Source organism: Epinephelus fuscoguttatus, linkage group LG16 (assembly GCF_011397635.1).
Source record: "Epinephelus fuscoguttatus linkage group LG16, E.fuscoguttatus.final_Chr_v1".
Lineage (NCBI taxonomy): Eukaryota > Metazoa > Chordata > Actinopteri > Perciformes > Serranidae > Epinephelus > Epinephelus fuscoguttatus.
In genome coordinates this window covers 15,351,957-15,366,765 of record NC_064767.1, presented here as the reverse complement: position 1 = coordinate 15,366,765, position 14,809 = coordinate 15,351,957, and the positions used below count along the sequence as shown (strand labels likewise).

General features: G+C 42.1%; 1 protein-coding gene across 2 annotated transcripts in view; it reads right to left on the bottom strand.

Moving 5' to 3' along the window:
* The window catches only part of fmn2a (formin 2a), a 59,411-nt gene that overhangs the window by 14,240 nt on the left and 30,362 nt on the right, over positions 1-14,809 (bottom strand). For both annotated transcript variants that reach the window (XM_049600602.1, XM_049600603.1), the window contains exons 8-13: positions 10,926-10,987; positions 3,729-3,820; positions 3,503-3,632; positions 3,244-3,390; positions 2,510-2,569; positions 1,729-1,849 (exon numbers count right to left, since the gene is read on the bottom strand). In XM_049600602.1, coding sequence (XP_049456559.1) covers positions 1,729-1,849; positions 2,510-2,569; positions 3,244-3,390; positions 3,503-3,632; positions 3,729-3,820; positions 10,926-10,987 — 612 coding nt within the window. The remainder of the gene's footprint in view (positions 1-1,728; positions 1,850-2,509; positions 2,570-3,243; positions 3,391-3,502; positions 3,633-3,728; positions 3,821-10,925; positions 10,988-14,809) is intronic.

Here is a 14,809-nt window from a genome sequence, read left to right as displayed (position 1 = left end):
AGCCATTAACCGAATCAGTCCACCCATGAATCACATTTAGAACCCTCCTGGGTAAAATGCACAGCATGCACAGAGACATGCATGACTATTCTGAAATTCTCTTCAAAAGCAGCCTCCTTGTTGCGTGTTGGAGGTTTGCAGCTTGCAGGGTGAGGCGATTCAGAGCTCCAGGAGAGCCTCCTCCAGTTCACTGAATAGCTGTTGAACCTTTGATAGTGCACACAGGTAGTGGAAGTTCCCTGACCTTGCCTGTCCTCCCCCTTCTATATTTTGATCCTTATTTCATGAGGACAGTAAAGGCACGCCAGGTCCAACAGGAGTCTACATCTGACAAGTCACATCTGCTTCTGGTTAGCTCGTCTGTACAACAAACAGATGCTATCTCTCTGTTGACCCGCCTCTACCATCCACACATGACCATAGCTGGTCAGGTTTAAAATCATTTTCCATTGTGCTTGCAGATAGGTGCATGTATTAATACTTAATATACTGCTTCATAAATTTCCATGTGATTGTATCATAAACATGATATGACACCTGCCATAATTTGCTAGATATGAAATAGCCAAGTTCACTACCTAGCAAGCTTGTTGTAAATATGCAGTTTAAAGGAGCAGTGTGTAAGATTTAAGGGGATTTAGTGGTGTCCATTGGTGAGGAGAGCAGAGTGCAACCAGCTGAAACTTCACCTGGTTAGAAATCCATTGGTGTTAGTTGTTCAGGAGGTTTCCAGCAGGAGCCAAACTGTCTGCAGAGGTGTCCTCTTCGCTAAAGCAAACAATGTGATTTAAACTGGTAACACTGAATTAAGTTGTTTCACGTTACAAATCAGTGTCTCTCCTACTCTGTTTGGCTTGTCAGAGATGAACCCTGCTAATGTGTGCTCAGCTTTTTACTCCGATAACTTGGTAAGACATTCAGGAGGACTTGGAGTCTAAGTATCCACAGAGGTCTCTTCCTCTCCAAAACAAATGGACCCAGTGATTTCAACGGGTAAAAACACTGAATAAAGCAGTTCCACTTTACAAACTAATGTTTTTCTAACAGAGCGCCATGGTGGCACAGTGGTTAGCATCACAGCAAGAGATGGTTCCTGGTTCGAATCCCAAACTTCTGTGCGGAGTTTGCATGTTCTCCTTGTGTCAGCGTGGGTTTTCTCTGGGTACTCCGGCTTCCTCCCACAGTCCAAAGACATGCACATTAGGTTAATTGGTGACTCTAAATTATCCAAAGGTGTGAATGTGAGCATGAATGATGGTCTGTCTCTATTTATCAGCCCTGCCTGTCCAGGGTGTACCCCACCTCTCGCTCAATGTCAGCTGGGAAGGGCTCCAACACCCCCACGACCCCCAACCGGATAAGCGGTTAAGGAAAATGAATGAATGAATTTAAGTTTTTCTGACACTGCTCATTGTGAAGGGTTAACTAACAACGATGGCCGACGCGAAGATACGAAAACGCAAAAATGGCCCTGTCTTGAGCCAGTGTTTGGTTTGTCTGTTTTGGGCTACGGTGATCCGCTGCCTAAGTGGATATAAACAGCTCATTCTAAAGTAATAAAAACACAACAATTCTTATTTTCAAGTGATACTAAAACATATTCTTTTTATATCATATTCCATCTCTGCTATATACAGTATACCCCTAAATCCTACACACTGAACCTTTAAAGGTTTTGGGTGTGCTCAAACAGAGGGAAAATTGTGCAACATAGGCTGACGATCATACCATTGAGGTCTTTCTTCAGCTTGCGCAGATCTCTTTGAAAGTCCTCAAACTTCATCTGGGAGGCCTGGAAAAGGTCCTGGGGCTCAGGCAGAGAGTAGACACACGTCTCTCTGCCTGCATCCTGGTAAAGCGCAAAACACATTCAAGTACAAAAAACACACACACCAGTGTCAAAGTCAATCTTCCTCAAATGCGAGAGGGCCTCTCTAGTATATACTGTACACACCAGGCAAGACTGAAATAAATGTCTTCAGAGCCCTTCATGTTCTTATCAGCAGTCCAAACATCCCAGCAAAGATATGGCAGAAACTACAGCAGATAATAACCATTAAGCTCAGTGCAGAAAGTATACCGCAATTCTCTCCATCAGAGTTACTACAAGGCCATTATGAGTGCTCGAGCCATGTCATGCAGGTTGATTTTGGCAAGCAGCACTCTACTGAGTTCATCTCATCTGGAGAACCTAATTATTTACACTAGCGCTCCTTTGGATGCTGTGCCAACGAACAGACTGCAGGTTTGAATGAACCCAGACCAAAGCAGAGCCAGAGCGGGAGATGAAGAGTGAAAGACAGAAAGAGAACTATAAGAGCGAGAGCCAAGGAGGGAGAGAGATTTGTTTCTGCCGTAAATGAGGAAAGAGAAAATAAATAATTTGATAAAGGATAAGCCACGGTATCCTCTGGCAAGAGAGGAGATGAAAAGAGAGCTCTGGAAGGATTTCTAAGCAAATCAGACTAAAACAGAAAAGTGATTCAAATAAACAGGAACCAAAACATACCTCATCAAAGTGCCTTAGATAGTAAGCAACAATGTAGGACAAAAGACTCTGGGAGTTATCCTGAAAGAAAGAAAAAGATCCAAATAAATAAACCCCTTTATTTATTAATTTAATCATTTTGGAGCAGGACGTTTTAATTTGTGCGTGGCAAACAAGAATAAAGACAGCGGTCGCAGAAGTTGGGATAAATCATGGCATTGGAGGAGCAATACAACAAAACATGACTATGCTGGGCTGGCTGTCATAACTCAGAGTTGGTGGAAAGTTTGATGTTCTTTATGGATACCTTACCCGGTCCACCACCACAAAAACACAAACCACTGTGTCCTTATATGGCAGTGCCAAGGGCACGCTGAGCCCGTTGAGATATTGAATAAGAACAGTAAACAGAAAGGCCTCTCCTCTAAATCTGCACAGCCATGGTCCTTATGTTTGGCAGCAATGAAGGTCCCTTTCAACTCCTGGACTCTGAGCTCTGGGCTCCACCATAGATGGGACAATTACAAAACTGAGACCAGATCAACATTTAGAGTCACCATTTTCCCACACCACTTATTCTCTAGTATAATGTGAATTACAGAATAAAGCGTGTTCTGTGTGAGCTCGTAAATTACACAGGCTTGTCTCCTTTAGGTATTCCAGTCTCCTGTTTGCTTGCGAATAACACCTAATTGAGTGTCTGCTCTTGTAGAGTGAGTGATGTTTGCTTTCACAGCCGTAACACACAGACTCACACTGCTCTTAACGTCCTTCAGTTTTGGCAGGATGTCCAAGGTGAAGCCGTCGGCCTGCCCTCGGGACCGATTACCTCCGTTCATGAAGTTGCCAAAAGCCAGCACTAGGCCAAGCACCTGAAATACACACTTACCACTCTGGAGAGTCTGGTGCGCACACACACACACACACACACACACACAGATACGAGATGAAGACATGAAGGTTAAAGTGAGTGACAGAAAGGAAAATGAAGCGAGAAGAGGGCCAGTGGCTCACCTTGCATACTCTCTGAAGGATTTCTACTTTACGGAGGATTGAGGTGATACATTCATGGAAAGTTGACTGAAACAGGATGCAGAACACTCGCTCAGAGAAGTTGGGGATTTGGGATAACTGGAGTAGAAACCTGATGAAGGCACAAGATCAGACACCATAACACCTCTGTTTAATGACACACCTCTCGTGTAATGAATTTTGCGCAGAAGGTAGGTTTGGCTCTTACTGTTCAGGCTTGTCCAGTGGCTTGGCATCCTCCTTGTCTTTGGATGATTTAATATGCTTGTTAATGCTATCCATCTCATCATTTTGAGCTCTCTGTCAAAGGAAAATGCAGATTAAATTCGGTGGTAAATGGGAATTATATCGGCATGTGAAACCCTGAGTACAGGATACCATAATTATGTCATAAATAACAAAGTCTTATAGTTGACAAAGTAGGTTTTACTCAAATCACAATCCAAACTAAGTGTAAGAGTAGCTGACCAAACTGCAGTACATGAATAGTTTGATCAAAAGAAACGCACATGAGGAACTGTTAAAATTGAGCCTTTAAAGCTGGAGCGCGGAACTTTTGTTTCCCCCCTCTGGCAGTCAGAGTAATTACACAAACACTGTCAATGTGTGCTTATGACGTATGCCTGCAGTTGAACTCATCTCCCCCTCTTCCAGGAGCGCTCTCTTTCAGTCCTTTTTATGACTTGTATCCTTCACCTGAACGCCAAGTTTCTTTTTTATCCCCAACATGCACTCCAAAATTTTTCTTGGAGCCTTCTTAGGATTTTCCGCCATAGCCATACTCCAAGCTGCTGCTCCCTCACTATGGTCTATCCTGCCTTCTATTTTTATTTAATGTTTATTTCAAACTATAAACATACATAGTGTCAGAAGCCATAATCAGAATCACTTACATGCAGATAAAGCATTGAGAAAACAAAATGAAAAGCAGTGCCAAGGCAATAAAAACGTAATTCAATACTTTAATGTATACAGCCTTCAGCTCTAGCTGGCTGACATACTGTAAAACCTATCACTTCTGGTGCGCATGTGCAGGAAAGTCGCTGCAGACCTCCAACACTACAACTACTGCTAGTGTACTGAAAAAGAAAGCTTTCCCTGGTGGCGATAGGCTTAGTGAGCATTATTTGAACTCATTCGGCAAGGGATTACATGTAACAGATGTTCATTTATACTGTATAAAAGTCCTGTGCTCTAGCCTTAAAACCAAACACACTGGTATTAAATTGGAATTATGCTTCTCCTTGATCCTCATAACCAAATACACGGGTGTTTTTCAGACACATATATATGTTTTTCCTTTGACACTTGAATGGATTGTTGGTATAATGTATGTATTTTGTCATTTTTATTGGTATTTTTTGGAACAACCAAGAAACATGGAGCATATACATTCTGAACCCACAAAATCCAAATCCATCCCGCCCCTTCCTAAGACTGGCCTGCACAGACAAACAAATGAACCACTAAATACACTTATTACACATGGATATACAAATATAGAGTCAAGATTGAAGAGTGAAGACTGATGATGATAACTGGGTATTGCAAATGAATGAAGAGCAACAGAATGAACTTGAACAAGTGAAGAAGGACAGGAAAAAAACTACGTAGCAGTGCCATGTTTTACAAAACACACTGCAAAAAAATGTAATGAAGAAAACAAAAATCTATCCTATCCCAGTGACAAACAACAACAAACAAATACAATGAATTTAGATTCATCAGTGTTAATTTACAAGACAATGGCAATAGTAAGTGCAGCTTGATTGATGTGCAACTCCGCAGAAACGTAATTCCAGCTTTACAGTTCTTTAATAAATCAGAGGTTACTTTTATCATTCAGACCTCTGAGTCACTGGTGTCACACAAAGCAGATTAAACAGACAAATACACATATAGTACATATCAGCGGTTCCCAACTGGTTCACACAGTTTAATACATTCAGCAACGTACTTGCGTTTAGCTATGTTGTCGTGCTAGTTTTCTATATAGCAGCTGCCTGTTGTTCAGTCACTCTACAGCAGGAAATGACACTTCAAAATAAAAACTCTGTGCCAGAAATTCACTGTATCTTAAAACATAGTGTGTTTTTCACAAACTTGACATGTTGGTGAGTCACTTGCGTTCCATTCAGAATGGACCTACGACCCACTTTTGGACTGGGAACCACTGGTGTGGATAAACTTTTGTTTTCTGCTGATGAAGATCATGTGATACGATCAAAAGCACCACAACACTTACTAAATGGACCTTGGGGCAATGATGCTTCGCCAAATGCTGTGTGAATGTTTTCAAGATCAGGAATGAATGTTGAACCTCAACCGGAAATCTCAACATCTACAATTTCAGGACAACTGGCAAACAAAGAGATCATGTGATGTGATCAAAAGCTCCCGCGCAGCTAAACTTGAGGTGGGTTTGTTTTGTCAGTTTAGTACTCCATTTCTTTATGTGGATAAACTTCAGCTCAAGCGTAAAAGAATTCTGCCATTTTGTAGTTAAACTCAACCGTATGCCTGTCTATACAGTATAAGCTTCATAAACGCTAAAGAGCCGCCTTCAGCCAGACTACATTCCTGACTATTATCTTGCTGTCAGACTCTGGACCACAGTTTTATACAAGGTGGTATAAAAAAAGCAGTCCAGAAATGCCCCTTCGTTTCACAACAGGCTAAGACAATAGATGTTAATGTGGCTGACGCAGATGGGCAAAACAATAAAACCATCCCCAGGAAGAAAATGTAAACTCTCTCTCAGTCCCTCCAAAGACCCCCGAAGTCTGCGTCTCAGCAGTCTGGTCTCTCCCTCTGTTTCTCTCCATCTTTCTCTCTGGGGTTTGGCCTCTGCATGGATCCTTGGAAAACATCAAACACCAGCATCAAACGCACTGAGGGCCCGATTAGTATTCTACACACCGCTGCCTTCTGTCGACGAGGGCAAGCTCTCCTTCGCCTTCTCTCGAGATGTTTTCAAGTGTAAATATATTTAATACAAAGCAGATCCTTTTCAAAGGGCAGCAGCGGAGCCCAGCAGTGTTTGGTGTAATTGGGGACAAGTAGGCATTAGCGTGTGATCTCTGAATTGCTAGGGCATGTTGCAGTGGTTGTTAGCATGAGAAATACAGTCCCATGTGGAATACCAAATGCAAAGGAAAGTAGGATGATATTTGCGATGCCAGAATTCTAGCGGTAGCCAAGTGGTATTCATTAGCCAGGTTTCTAGTGCAGGGCTAAACAGAGCCAGCCAGGGCTTAATCACTATTTATGTCACTCAATTTTCAATGGAACAACATTTATGAGATTATTTGTATATTGAGCTGCCAAAGAATAGTGTCCAAATGACAAATTGCATCATGTTATAAACATGTGAAATATATTTAGACATCACAAGGCCTCGACATGGGAAAAAAGTCGCATGAGGTGATTATATGTCGTGTAAAAGTCCGTAGGAGGGACTGTGGGTCTAACTGACCTCCATGACATTTAGCTACCGTCAGCTGAAAGGAGTCTGACTTCAGACAGCCAGTCTGGACCCAGATTATGGCTTGTGATATTGGAGGGGAGGGAGTGGTGTCCCACTATCACTGTGACCCCTTTAATGGCGGTGGCTTATTGTTCAAAGAACAGGAGTGGCTATAATCCGCAGCTCATAGACTGAGCGACTCTGTCCCTGCCTGTGTGAATACAGTACAGCATGTGCACATTTGTGTGGGTCAGCATGTTTGTTTGCGAGCATATTTGTGTGTGTGTGTGTGTGTGTGTGTGTGAGTGTGTGAGAGAGAGAGAGAAAGAGAAAAAGAGAGTGAGGGAGAGCAGTGTGTGATCTCGCTCCTAGCACAGTGAGTGAGGGTGTAACCATTAGAAGCCCCTTGCATTCCTCAAGACAGGCTGACTGTGCTGCCAACTGTGGTTTAGGGGGCTGGAGACCCACAGACAGGATGGAGTCTCGCAATACAAAAGAGAAACAATTTGGCTCCTCAACTCAATAACATAGCCTTAGGCCATAAGGGGGAGAAGGAGAGGGAGAGTGGGAGAGGGCTTGAAGTCTCGGGGTGAGTGGAGAGGTTAGAAGACTTTTGATCCTCAGTTATGACACATTGGTTCATAACTACAGCTTGTCTCAAGCCTCAGTCTCATTCCCATGATCAACATTATTAATATGCCTCTGGCAGCCAAAGGTCCAGGCCTCTTCTGTGTAGTTGTGCCAAAAAGCAATTCATAGGAATTTCACAGCATCTTAAAACTGTATTACAGCTGAAATGTGGAAAACATGCCCGTTTTCATGTTCCATTATTTACTGACCTGACTGCGAACGGGTCCTGAACCGTTTCCACTGGGGCGGGAGGAGACTTCCTATCAGTGAAGGTTAATGAATATGTATTTATTGTATACAAGGAGCCCTTCATCGCCAAAATGGAGACATATTGGAAAGCAGTGATGACAGCTCCCTATAAGTCTCTTTATGCTAATATTATAGGATAAAATGTGGTCGTTTCACTTGGCGAAGCTCAGTGTACTCTCTCTTTTTTTTTTTTTACTTTAAACCACAAGACGAGCCGTGTGACACAAACGCAGGAGTTTCTCAACTATCATTTCCTTTGCACAGGGGCATTACAAAAGCGAAGTCAATCAGATCCAGTGTGAAGAAAACATGTTTACTATGTGAAAGCATTGGTCCCCTTCCAGGCCAGCAGACAGACCTACACAACACTGACTGTGTCGCCAAACAGCACACATACCAGTACGGTTTGTGGCTCGCCTGTTTGTTTTGGTATCTAATGCACACTTCCTTTAGTTTACCCTTTCAAGTGGAACATGGAATAAGAGCTCCACATAGAGAAATATGTTCGCAGTGAAGTGACATCTCTGACTGACATAAACCATGCTGCTTTGTATTATAAATACACAAATTTAATTAAAAAGTGTTTTCCCACCTTCACTGCATACAAAAATACAGCTTTTATTAATCTTCCAGAGGTATCTTTTGATTGATAGCAATTGCTGTTTTGTGGCTTACCCTCAGGGAAGTGCCAAATAAAACAACACTAACAGCTGATGAATGATTTTCTTGCTTAGTTGATATCATGGCTTGTTGAGTCTTCTCAAGTTTCATTCTGTAATAAAATGATTGCCTGTTATTCATATATGGCATGAAATGTGTAACCATAAATCATTCTATTTGTCACAGGCATATACCAAAATAATACTTCTGCAGCGAACCACAGAGGAGAAGAAAAAAATAGACCGAAAGGTTTTTTCCCACACTGAACGCTGCAGTCGAGATCAGCCTGAGCTGTCAGTGGTGTTACTTTGTATAATTACACTGGGTTTGTTGCTCAACACTGTGTATTTATATGGTTCTGCATTGGCAGGAAAGTGCAACAGTGTATTTCAGTTTGGGATATTGTCTTTTCACTGGTCTATTGACTTAAATGAAACCACCATCCACATGAGTTGCGATCATCCTCCCTTCAAAGTCACAAAATTGCAAAGTCAAAAAATGTTTATGACTGTTGTAGCCATAAAGACATAGCTCCGATTCCAGTGCTCAATTATAGTAATGCACCCTTTGCCCCTACCACTTAGCCCTTTGCCCTCTGTTTTGCGTGTTCACGCCTACGGGTAGGAGGAAGTGTCACGGCTACATGGCCCTTCAAAAAGGCACACTTCAAACCAGATGTGATGAGAGATTATCGGCATGATGGCTTTCCGAGCAACAAAAGAAACTAACAAATGTATTTTCTTCATTAATAAAGATTTTAAAGGTATGATATTATCTTAGTTTAATGTTGTGTCATTGTCCTTTTCTGTAAAACAAGCATATGGCCTGATCACACAGAAAGTGTATTTTGCAATTGTTTGTAACGAGAATGAACCTTTTTACTCACTGTTTTTTGTGTTACACGCCTCGCGTTTCTGCGCTGTAGGTGGTGTTTTTGCTGGAGTGCTCTGAACTCCTCAAGTTGAAAAAACTCAGAGCAGAAAAGCGCCCCACATCATCCGCTTTTTTCCTGTTGTCCAATCAGATGATTTGAGAGGCGGGAAGTTTTTAGTTGGTAAACAATAGAGGAGAAACTGGTGTTAGCGGTCACTAGATATCCAGAGCTAGGCCTTAGACTAGACTTTACCCTCTGCCTGTCCATTTTTGTAACTAGTCACTAATTACTGTGAAAATAAGTAGGCAGTCTTAGCTAGCCAAAATGTTTGCCTCACCAATAAAAAGGTGCAGCAAGCAGTTTTTTAATAGTGGCAGTAATAGCAGTATGCTAATGTCTTGGTAGCTAACAAACTAGCTAGCTAACATTACATTGTTATTGCTGATTTGTGCCTGACAGTCCCAAATTTTGACACTTCCATGTTGCATTCCCCTCCTTTGATGACATGTGACACCCAAAATTTGACTAAATCCAGCAGTAAAGCTACTGCACTTGTTACCGCTCCTCTAATAGGCTATCAGTGCTGACTGGCAGCGTAGGAGCAGGAGTTGCTAATGTTAGCCTCTAGAGCACTGCTATTGGTAATGAAGCATTGTTCTTTTTTATTTGATGACCTGTTTGATTGAATAGAGTGCATCAATGATGGATGGAGGCTGACATGGAAGTAAGCATTGCCCTGGTTCCCTCTCAAAAATCCAATGAGATTATCAACAAAAGTTTATGATACTTCTACGTTTTGTTCAGCAAGATAAACTTTACAGATGAACACCACTTTTATGACTGCTGAAGTGTAAATGCAATCACTAGAAGTGAAGAATGCTAATGTTACGCTGTAAACAAACTACACTGTGGCTGCATGACTTAAGATTGCCACCACAATAAGGCTGTAAAGCTGTGTTTGGTGTGATGACACTGTGTAGTCTCACTTAGCCACTTGCCAGCAGCTGCCTTTTTTCAGGAGTGGGGTATTTACTGACATTTTATGTGGTAGAACAAAACATGAAAGTCTCTTGAGCTTGTGTTCACCACAGACTTTATTTCATGCATTAACCAAAAACCCATTGACTTTGAGAGGAGCTAACTGGGAGTGGTAAAATTCTAACTCATTTCCTGGTTTTAGGACTAATTCCTGCACCACTCTAAAGACTGAAACTAAAGTTGTGAAAAAATTACAACTAGAAATGGATGTCTATCGCCCACGCAAGAGAAATCAACACAGCAGAAGACGCCACATTCACAATGCCGGGTAACATTTGTCCCGTCTGTTGACATAAACATCAGCATCGACGACCGCTGGTGACTCATCAGGGTCGTGAAGGATCGTCCCATATTACAGGGGAAGATTTCAACAGCTACCTCGTGTAACTCTCTTCTGAGGGGCAAGGTGGCACTTGAAAACCAGGGGTGCGGGTAAAAATCAGAAATGTGATCAGGTCAAAGTAGTACTACAGCCTGTTGTTACTCACATTTTCATAAAGGGCTTGCAGAGTCTCCAGATCAACGACAGCGTTGTCCATATTTAGAACCGCTGTGAAAGGAAGAAGAGGATGACATGATTAATGTGAATGTTAACACTTCAGCATGTCGTGGCATCTCTCTGCTGCCTTTGAGAAACACCGTTAACAAGTCAGAAATCAAAGTAGCACAAACAAGCCTCCACTATCTTTATCTCTAGATTATAACATTTTTCTTTGGCTGAAACAGTGATCACAAACATTTGCAGAGCACTGTTTCAAATCTGTGTTTTGCTGGGGCTGAAGGTGGCATGACACAGGGGCGAAATTCTCTTCACATGAAGCGTCATGTGCTGTGAGTTAGATATCAGCTCTCATCACGATAGCATGGAAGGGGCCACAAACTAAAACATAAATACGGAGGTCTTAGAAATCTGTCAAAGGTACAAAGATCTGTGTTTGAACTCCTGTGTTTGAATTCCTGGTGTCGCCTTTTTGTCTCGGCCCGAGGACCTGGCGCCCGTGAGCATTAATCCTTTGAAAGTAAATGTTTAAAGACAAACAGAGCCCGGGGGTCTGCGGTGTTGAGGCTGAGGTGTTGCTGTACGCACAATCACCCAGTGAAGCACTCGACACCTATATGTGTATTTCATCATGCTGTGGGTGTCCATATTACTCACATTGTTTTGATCTGCTGATTTGCTGTTGAGGTACACGGGGAAAGCTTGTGTCAGAGGGGATAAAGGATTTTGAAGTAATGCACGGCGTTCACTTTGCATCACATCTTACGCTTGGACACTGAATGTGACTGGATTTCTTATGAGCTTTTCCCAATCTTACCTTAAGAAGCAAGAATAAAGAAGCTCATGAGAAAAACAAAATTAGAGAAAGGACAGGCATTTGGAAAAAAGCCTGGAGTGACTGTTGCACTGATCCAGTCAGTTCTGTGTGGTGTTTTTCGCTTTGATATTGCTTTATCTCTCTTTATGTAATCCTGCAGCCTTTTTAATCTCTTCCCTCTTGTGCCACAAGGGCAAATCCACTCCTTCTTTGCTAGTTCTTTGCTGTCACTCTCTAACCTCTTCACACTCTCTCCTCTTCCAAAGCCACCACAAAAATAACTTCCTTCTCTCAGATTTTCCCCTTTTCTGATTCTCGCACTCTTGTAACCATTTGGTTTTCATTACTATCTGAACCAGAGTCTGGCTGGCTGGTTTGATTGGAGACGGCTTTTTAAAAGACATGGGAGAAAGCCGTATCATCACTCTGACACAGACCTCTCATGACCAAAAGCCAGACCCATCTGCCTGGGTCTACCCCGACTACCACATTCAACCCCAGCGTGGCGCCGGCAACCACCGTCTAATACTGTGACTGGTGCTCCAAAAGCCTCACAGGAAGCAGACACCGCACGGAAGTGTCCTATGAAACACGCAGAGTGTCGGGCCAAGTCTGACAACAAACAACAACAGCTGTGAGGAAAAGAAAAATGTGTTGACTTCTCGCTGAGCAATTGGGTCGTCATAAAACAGACACCATCTAAATCAGTGATTCAGAAGTTGTTTTTCCTTCGAGTGGGAGATATCAGAGTGATGATGGCTTCGCTCGTCATCGTCTTCTTCATCATGGAATACAGAGGAAAATAAAACAATGATTCACTACACTGTAAGGGACGACTACAAAGTTCTGACGAATGAATCGTCCTCCTTTGTAAACAAACTGTCCTTCAATTCTTTTAATCATGTTAATCCCCCAACTGCACAAGGGAACATGAGATCATTTCAGGAATGAGAAAACAATAGCACTGCTAATACGATAGTCCTCTGGGTTTTGTTCCTTTGGTGAAATAACAAGTATTTTAAGGCTTTAATTAGACACCCGTAATAATCTTTCAATTAGAATGCATGACAAAATAAACAAGAAACACTTTATAGGGTGAGTGTGTTTGTGCAAGGCAGTAGGCATGCAATTGTTTGGCAGAATAACAAGCACATAACACTGAGAAATACTTAACCAAACCTAGAGATATCTTCCCTCTGATCTTACTCTGCAAGATATACTGAAGTTTCCAATCAGTGCTAATTACTCACTATGGCAAAACTGTCCTAACATAGGAGATGAATGACAGTGCTGATGAGTGTGGCCCTCACTTGCCCTCCCATTTTGACCTGAGATGGATGCACTAAAGGCTGACTTTAAGGCCAGAAACAAGAGTGAAAATCTTCAAGTTATTGCAGATGAAAGGGGCCCTCAGGATAACTGTTTGTTGCTACAAGTGTACAATATGTACCAACCATGGTTTCTGTGGTGCACATCTATTTTAATGTAACCTACCCTGCTGCCACTGAGATAAAGATTTGAGGCTGTAATAAAAGGCTTCGCTGTAGGAGGACTGAATAGGACGGGAAGATGAGGCTGAGTGTTTAGACACATGGGTGAGCGAAGACTGGAGAGCAATCAGAGAATAACTAAAACAGGAAAACAGTCTGTTCCCATCAACATCTCCTGAATGACTTCACTTTAACAAAGCCGTTTAGACAAGATGGTGACAACTCATCAGAGAAAGACAGAGCGCCGCGGAGAAACACGACGTGGATGTTAGACGGGGGGAGATTATGCAAAATGAGAGCGAAGAAAAACAGACAGGGGAGGGGGGTAACAAAGGAAAAACATTTCAGATGCCTTGCGACATTATGACTTGTGATAAAGCTAACTACTAGAGGGAGGTTTAAGCATTGGCAGTGACCTTAGCCAATACTTAATCTTACTCACTTCCCAGTAGACTGAGAACAAGATGTATTTTATTAACTATGATAGCAGCAGGCCAAAGACAAACAAAACAATCCCATTACTACGGCCAACATTTTAATTCTGTATACAGAAAGTGTTCTAAGAGTCGGGTTTGATGTCAGTGTTTACTGTGTGTTTGTAAAGCGCGCTGTCTACTGTTTATTTTGTGTGCCCTTCTTACGCACCTGAGAATGGCTGCTCATTCTCTATAAAAAGAGAGTACACAGCTTGTGGTGCTCTGTTTTCCAAAGCACATAAGCAGAAAATATAAAATGGCAAACTACTGTAGTAGAAGTTGTTCGATACAAAATGTTGTGTTTTGACCTAAATCTGGAGGTCAGCACACAAACATACTCACAATAGCCCTGTGTCTACCAAACACTTTCGCTATGGTACCTTTGGAACCAAAAGTAACCCTTTAGACATGGTACCTAGACCCTAGCGTTTCCATCACAACCAGTACTCATTTCTTCGTCCAGCACTCACTGTATTTCCTAATACCCGATTACACAAAGGGAAGTCTGCACCTTGTTTATCGTCCACAGAACAGGGCTGCAGTGAGAGTCTCTCTCCATGGGATATTTAAAAATAGCAGCATTGTGCATTTAGTCCTTCTCAGGTAAGCTCAGGGGTTAAGTGTTGGCGGAGCCCACAGGAACGATGCTCTGCGACATTTTTTTCTCTCCAAGTGAGGATTAGAATATATGCAGTTCACATATCCTGGTCGAAATTAATATATATAAACGACTGAAGATCCCCTCATTACTAAAAATGTATGTCATATAAAAACTGGAATGGAATGGTCAAGGTTGTCACAGTGAAAATTAAGTGTTGATTAATTCATGTTGTTCCACATTAAAAGCTGCAAGCAGTCGGCCCAGTGAATTAAGTTTTTTTTTTTCTCCAACTCCAGCTGCTGCAAGAGGCAGCAAAACATCCTTTCATTTTATAGTTACAGTTTACTAATAAAACTCTCCACAGTATGAACAGTGGTGACATAAGCCTCAAAACCAGCTACAACTCAGCCCTGAGCAGAGTGACCGTCCTCTATTGACCAATCAACAGACTGCAGAGTTCACAGCTCCACCTTTTAGTACCAGATCTGC